This window comes from Sinocyclocheilus anshuiensis, unplaced genomic scaffold (assembly GCF_001515605.1).
Source record: "Sinocyclocheilus anshuiensis isolate Anshui unplaced genomic scaffold, SAMN03320099.WGS_v1.1 scaffold519, whole genome shotgun sequence".
Lineage (NCBI taxonomy): Eukaryota > Metazoa > Chordata > Actinopteri > Cypriniformes > Cyprinidae > Sinocyclocheilus > Sinocyclocheilus anshuiensis.
In genome coordinates this window covers 700,484-707,149 of record NW_015549637.1, presented here as the reverse complement: position 1 = coordinate 707,149, position 6,666 = coordinate 700,484, and the positions used below count along the sequence as shown (strand labels likewise).

The 6,666-nt window shown below is 38.8% G+C and overlaps 1 protein-coding gene across 4 annotated transcripts in view; it reads right to left on the bottom strand.

Moving 5' to 3' along the window:
* Nucleotides 1–375: 375 nt before the first annotated feature.
* Nucleotides 376–6,666, bottom strand: part of pak5 (p21 protein (Cdc42/Rac)-activated kinase 5) — a 44,058-nt gene continuing 37,767 nt past the window's right edge. For 2 of the 4 annotated variants that reach the window (XM_016448866.1, XM_016448867.1), the window contains exons 6-9: nucleotides 5,618–5,744; nucleotides 4,691–4,816; nucleotides 4,464–4,598; nucleotides 377–1,251 (exon numbers count right to left, since the gene is read on the bottom strand). In XM_016448866.1, the coding sequence (XP_016304352.1) occupies nucleotides 1,096–1,251; nucleotides 4,464–4,598; nucleotides 4,691–4,816; nucleotides 5,618–5,744 (544 nt within the window). In that variant the 3' untranslated portion in view covers nucleotides 377–1,095. Of the gene's footprint in view, nucleotides 1,252–4,463; nucleotides 4,599–4,690; nucleotides 4,817–5,617; nucleotides 5,745–6,666 lie in introns of all 4 variants that reach the window. The other 2 variants (XR_001630960.1, XM_016448865.1) reach the window with 2 other exon arrangements.

Below are 6,666 nucleotides of genomic sequence, written 5' to 3'. Positions count from 1 at the left end.
ACATGTAAAAAAAACAACTATTATTCTTATTTATTATTTTTATGTTTGAACATATACATCTAAATAAAAATTAATAGTCTTGAACAAGTTTTCGTTGTGTTTTCTTCATGTCACATTAATCAAATGAATTAAGTACATTTGCATACGTTTAATGTCATTAAATGAACATTAAATCTCACACCTGTAACATAAAAAATGATCATGAGCTGCTCAGTTTTATTGTATTAAAATGTTCTTAATATTTGAGAACCAGACAAAACTTCTCTAACTCTCCCCACACCTTGATGAGACTGTCAGCTGACCTCATTTACAATGCATCATGGGATTGTAGTTCATTCGCTCATTTCAAAATGAAGCAGAAATCCTTCCAGAAAAACATCTTTATATAAGCGTCTAGAACTCAAAACCTGCTCATGAGACAAATGAACACAGGACGGCGTGTGACGCATCTGTGTTTTATTGAAAGCAGCTCTAAGTGACACACATGCAGGATCACTGCACAGAAGCGACGCGACAGCGGATCTGAAGAGTCCTACAGAAACACGCATTTCCAGATCACAGTGAGCCATGAGACACGGGTGAGACGGCACGAGAAAACACGCGTGAGGACTGTGTCCAACAGCTTCATATTGCTAGAGATCGGGTGAGAATGAGCGTGAAGGCCACACTACTGAAAACCAGAAAGAAACAGAGCGTAGAAAACTCTGGCGTGAGCGGACACAACCTACAAACGTAGAATAAATAAATATTCAGATTCATCTGTCTGCAACAGCCAGTTTATGACCATCTTCAAAAAAAAATGAAATATAAACAGTAGGAAAGTTTATTATTATTAGTTATTTTGCAGAAACTCTCAGTTCTAGGTAATACTGCCCATTTCAGCATGGTGACATCACAACAAAAATACTGCCGTTTATCAAAACTGTACAAGTAAAACGTACAATTGCTCTAAAATACATCTTCATAGTTAGCGTGAGAAGACGAGAGTGAGAGACGTGAGATCGGCGCAGCACCGGACCGAAGCGCAGGGCGTCAGACACCTGCGGGCCGCCGAGCCGATCCGTTCTGAATGACTGCAGTCTAAACGCGCGGCTCTCAGCGGTGGCGGTAGTGGCGCATCAGAGGAACGATGCAGGACGGTGGGCCCGACAGCTTCAGGAACGAGTGCTGCAGCAGCTCCAGCGCCGACGCACGCTGAGATGGCTCTCGCACCTGCATCAGCTCCAGAAACACCCGCAGAACCGACGACACCTGCACCCAAACACACAGCAGAACAGACGGCCAGTCAGTGGAGCTTCAGCTGACTCAACACACGCCTCACGTCACATGACACAGTGATCCATATGCATAACATATACTGTTGTAAAGTTTTTGTGTCCCTAAGCTGCACCCTCAAAGCAGTGCCACACCCCCCTTAGCCTGTTCACCCTGATGCTGAACACCCATATGCTTCTCCAATAGCTCCTGTTCCTGATGCTCAGACTGCACTCATACAACAACTGATAGAGGAAGTAAGAAATCAGGGTAGATTAATCCAACAGTGTATGCTTAGGAGCAGTTCCTCTCCTCTTCAACTTCCTTCAAACAGTTGTTGTATGAAAAGGAGGATGCATGAGGAGAACTGGCAGCTGTTTAGGTAGTTAGCTTGAAGCCAGTGGGGCTGTCGGTAAGAACAGGTCCAGTCTAGTCAAACCAGGTATATAAGAAAGTTTATTGTACATCCAAGGAGTTTTGGTGCATGTAGATGTGCGTGAGGGTGGTGTGGCACTGCTTTGAGGGTGCATCTTAGGGACACAAAAACTTTACAACATATACATATATCTTTTTATAGACATGCTTCGTTATTAAATTAATCAGAGGTTTCGAACTAATCGAGTGAGTCAATGATTCAGTCACTCATGCATAAAAATCATGTCTTGCTTCGTTATTAAATGAATCAGAAGTTTCGAACGAATCGAGCGAGTCAATGATTCATTCACTCATGCATAAAAACGGTGTCTTGCTTTGTTATTAAATGAATCAGAGGTTTCGAACGAATTGAGTCAATGATTCAGTCACTCATGCATAAAAACGGTGTCTTGCTTCGTTATTAAATGAATCAGAAGTTTCGGACGAATCGAGCGAGTCAATGATTCAGTCACTCATGCATAAAAACGGTGTCTTGCTTCGTTATTAAATGAATCAGAAGTTTCGAACGAATCGAGTGAGTCAATGATTCAGTCACTCATGCATAAAAACGGTGTCTTGCTTCGTTATTAAATGAATCAGAAGTTTCGAACGAATCAAGCGAGTCAATGATCCAGTCACTCATGCAAAAAAACGGTGTCTTGCTTCATTATTAAATGAATCAGAGGTTTCGAACGAATTGAGTCAATGATTCAGTCACTCATGCATAAAAATCGTGTCTTGCTTCGTTATTAAATGGATCAGAAGTTTCGAACGAATCGAGCGAGTCAATGATTTAGTCACTCATGCATAAAACCGGTGTCTTGCTTCGTTATTAAACGAATCAGAGGTTTCGAACGAATTGAGTCAATGATTCAGTCACTCATGCATAAAAACGGTGTCTTGTTTCGTTATTAAATGAATCAGAAGTTTCGAACGAATCAAGCGAGTCAATGATCCAGTCACTCATGCAAAAAAACGGTGTCTTGCTTCATTATTAAATGAATCAGAGGTTTCGAACGAATCGAGCGAGCATTATTAAATGAATCAGAGGTTTCGAACGAATTGAGTCAATGATTCAGTCACTCATGCATAAAAACGGTGTCTTGCTTCGTTATTAAATGAATCAGAAGTTTCGAACGAATCGACCGAGTTAATGATTCATTCACTCATGCATAAAAATGGTGTCTTGCTTCGTTATTAAATGAATCAAAAGTTTCGAAAGAATTGAGCGAGTCAATGATTCAGTCACTCATGCATAAAAACGGTGTCTTGCTTCGTTATTAAATGAATCAGAGGTTTCGAACGAATTGAGTCAATGATTCAGTCACTCATGCATAAAAACGGTGTCTTGCTTCGTTATTAAATGAATCAGAGGTTTCGAACGAATTGAGTCAATGATTCAGTCACTCATGCATAAAAACGGTGTCTTGCTTCGTTATTAAATGAATCAGAGGTTTCGAACGAATTGAGTCAATGATTCAGTCACTCATGCATAAAAACGGTGTCTTGCTTCGTTATTAAATGAATCAGAGGTTTCGAACGAATTGAGTCAATGATTCAGTCACTCATGCATAAAAACGGTGTCTTGCTTTGTTATTAAATGAATCAGAGGTTTCGAACGAATTGAGTCAATGATTCAGTCACTCATGCATAAAAACGGTGTCTTGCTTCGTTATTAAATGAATCAGAAGTTTCGAACGAATCGACCGAGTTAATGATTCATTCACTCATGCATAAAAATGGTGTCTTGCTTCGTTATTAAATGAATCAGAAGTTTCGAACGAATCGACCGAGTTAATGATTCATTCACTCATGCATAAAAATGGTGTCTTGCTTCGTTATTAAATGAATCAGAAGTTTCGAACGAATCGAGCGAGTCAATGATTCAGTCACTCATGCATAAAAACGGTGTCTTGCTTTGTTATTAAATGAATCAGCAGTTTCGAACGAATCAAGCGAATAAATGATTCAGTCACTCATGCATAAAAACGGTGTCTTGCTTCGTTATTAAATGAATCAGCAGTTTCGAACGATTCGCGCGAATAAATGATTCAGTCACTCATGCATAAAAATCATGTCTTGCTTCGTTATTAAATGAATCAGAAGTTTCGAACGAATCGAGCGAGTCAATGATTCAGTCACGCATGCATAAAAACGGTGTCTTGCTTCTTTATTAAATTAATCAGAAGTTTCGAAATAATTGAGCGAGTCAATGATTCAGTCACTCATGCATAAAAATCGTGTCTTGCTTCGTTATTAAATGAATCAGAAGTTTCGAACGAATCGAGCGAGTCAATGATTCAGTCACTCGTGCATAAAAACAGTGTCTTGCTTCGTTATTATCATTATTTATGCAATGCTGAATCAAAATATTTCTTTCTAAAGCAATTTTTTTGTAATGTCTATTAAATGCTTTTCTCATTTAATACATTATCTTTTGGGCGGTAATTTCTCAGCAAAAAAAAACTGATGCGCAATTAATTAATTGGCACATCATGTAATTAATTAGAATAAAAATTTTAATTATTTGACAGCCCTAGTAGAAACATAATTATATCATTAAAAGGCTGAATTGCTTTATGAGCAATTTGAATGTTTATTGACAGCAGTTTTTATTTGTATGTTGTTAAATAAATTTGATTGATTAATTGATTATCAAATAAAGTTTCCGTTCGAGTTTTCGTTGGGTTTGGGTGTTTCAGTAATAAAGGAGTTTCAGAGCGTCGCTGTAAATCAACACGCGTGACTGCGATCATGTGACTGCGGCTCCGACCAATAGAATCACAGCTGCTCACCTTGTGCGACTCCTTGAGTCGCGGCGGCAGGTTGTCTCGTATCCGTCTCATGGCCTGCAGCGGCGGCTCGTTGAAGTACGGCGGCTCTCCGTCCACCATCTCGATCACCATGATGCCCAGAGACCAGATGTCCACCTGCAGACACACCACAGCAGACCCAGCGGGTGACTAGTTACCCATCATCCAGCACACAGGTCACCCGTCATTAACCAGAGCGTCCGCCGTACCTCAGTGCCGTAGGGCAGTCTGGAGATGACCTCCGGCGCCATCCAGTACGGCGTTCCCACCAGAGACTTCCTCTTGGGAACCTCTTTAGACACTTGAGCGCAGAAGCCGAAATCCGAGAGCTTGATCTGAGCACAGAGACACCAGAGCGTCACGTACAGCACAACGCAAAGCTGATTAGCCGCTAATCGCCCCTTCATTTGTCATGTTCTCCCAGCTAATTACAAGGTGGGAGACACGATTTAATTACTTGGAACTAGTGAAGTTGCTAATTACCCCGATCACTTTTCTGCCCTCACAATAAACACACTTATGTGCGTAGACATACAGTAAATCACACAACTGTGTGCGGTGTGCTATATATTCAGTCGTAACGATTAAACACAAGAGAATTATATCTTCTATTCTATTCAATGTAATTATTTTTATTTTATTATATTATGTAATATCATCATCATTAGTTGCCCTTTATGCCCATGGCATATAGGGCAGCATTATATTATTGAAATTATTAATTACATAAAAAATTTATATAACTTTATATATAATAATTTTATATAATAGTTTTAATATTATATAATTTCTATTAATTTAAATAATTTATATTTTATATTATATGTATAAAATTAAATTATTTAATTTAATTTAATATGAATCATATAATATAATACAAATTAATTTAATTGAATAATTAATATATAAATACAATATAAATAATAGTACAATAAAATATAAATAATATAAATTATTTATTTTATTTATATTTATTATATACATATTTTAAATTACATTATCTGTACTTAAATTATATTATTCATATTAACATAAATTATTTAATTTATTTTAATTTCATTTAATATAAAAAATTTACATTATATTATATTATGTTATATTATATTATATTGTATTGTATTATTGAGGTTACGCACCCGTCCGTCGCTGGTGAGCAGGATGGAGTCGCTCTTGATGTCTCGGTGTATGACGCCCTGCGTGTGGAGGTACGACAGCGCCTTCAACACCGACAGACAGACGGTGGCTATCTGCTCCTCATTCATCCTGTCAACAAAACACACAAACATCAGATCTCCTCAACAATGACTGCAAATGAGAGGAGAATGGCTTCTCTTGAGACTAACACGGTTGCTAGGGTGTCCTGGGTGGTTGCTAAGGAGTTGCTATGCAGTTGCTAGGGTGTTCTGGGCAGTTTCATCATGCAGTGATGACGGTGAACAGCACTGATGATTGAGTTCTGATTAAAACTCTCACTGTGTGAATATACATCCGTGTCTCACACACACACGCGCGCACACGCACACACACACACACACACACACACACAGAAGCGCTAGCGCGTCATTAGCACTGCGTCTCAAACACACAGCAGAACAAAGGCTCGTGGGTGAGTCGTGACTCCATCAGCGGAGCGTGAGCGTGAGGCCCAGCTGTCCGCAGCGCTCTCATCTGTCTCGCCTGCGGCTGCGGCTGCACTGGAGGGGAACACGCTGCCATGTGTTTGTGCCTCCCGCTCCTCCTCAACACTAATGCAGCGTAATGCGCAAACGGTACGTGTTTGTAATTACTCTGATGAACGAGGCCTCATGAGCAGATCCATGAAGGACACTTCTGTCTCCAAAAACTCATTCACTACTTCATTCTTCACATAGAGTAACATACAGAATACTGCAGTCACATACAAACCCTGCTCACACAGACTTAGATCAAATATAAATAAATAATAGTTAAGAAAAGTGGAAAAAATGATTGCTAAATAATTTTAAGAAAGATTAATTAGTGTTAAATACTATAACAAATGCACTGCTCATTGTTAAAGTTAGTTAATGCATTACTAATGGGACTGTACTGTAAAGTCAAATAAATAATAATGAACAAAATAACGATAAGTAGGATTACACACACACACACACACACACACACACACACACATATATATATATATATATATATATATATATATATA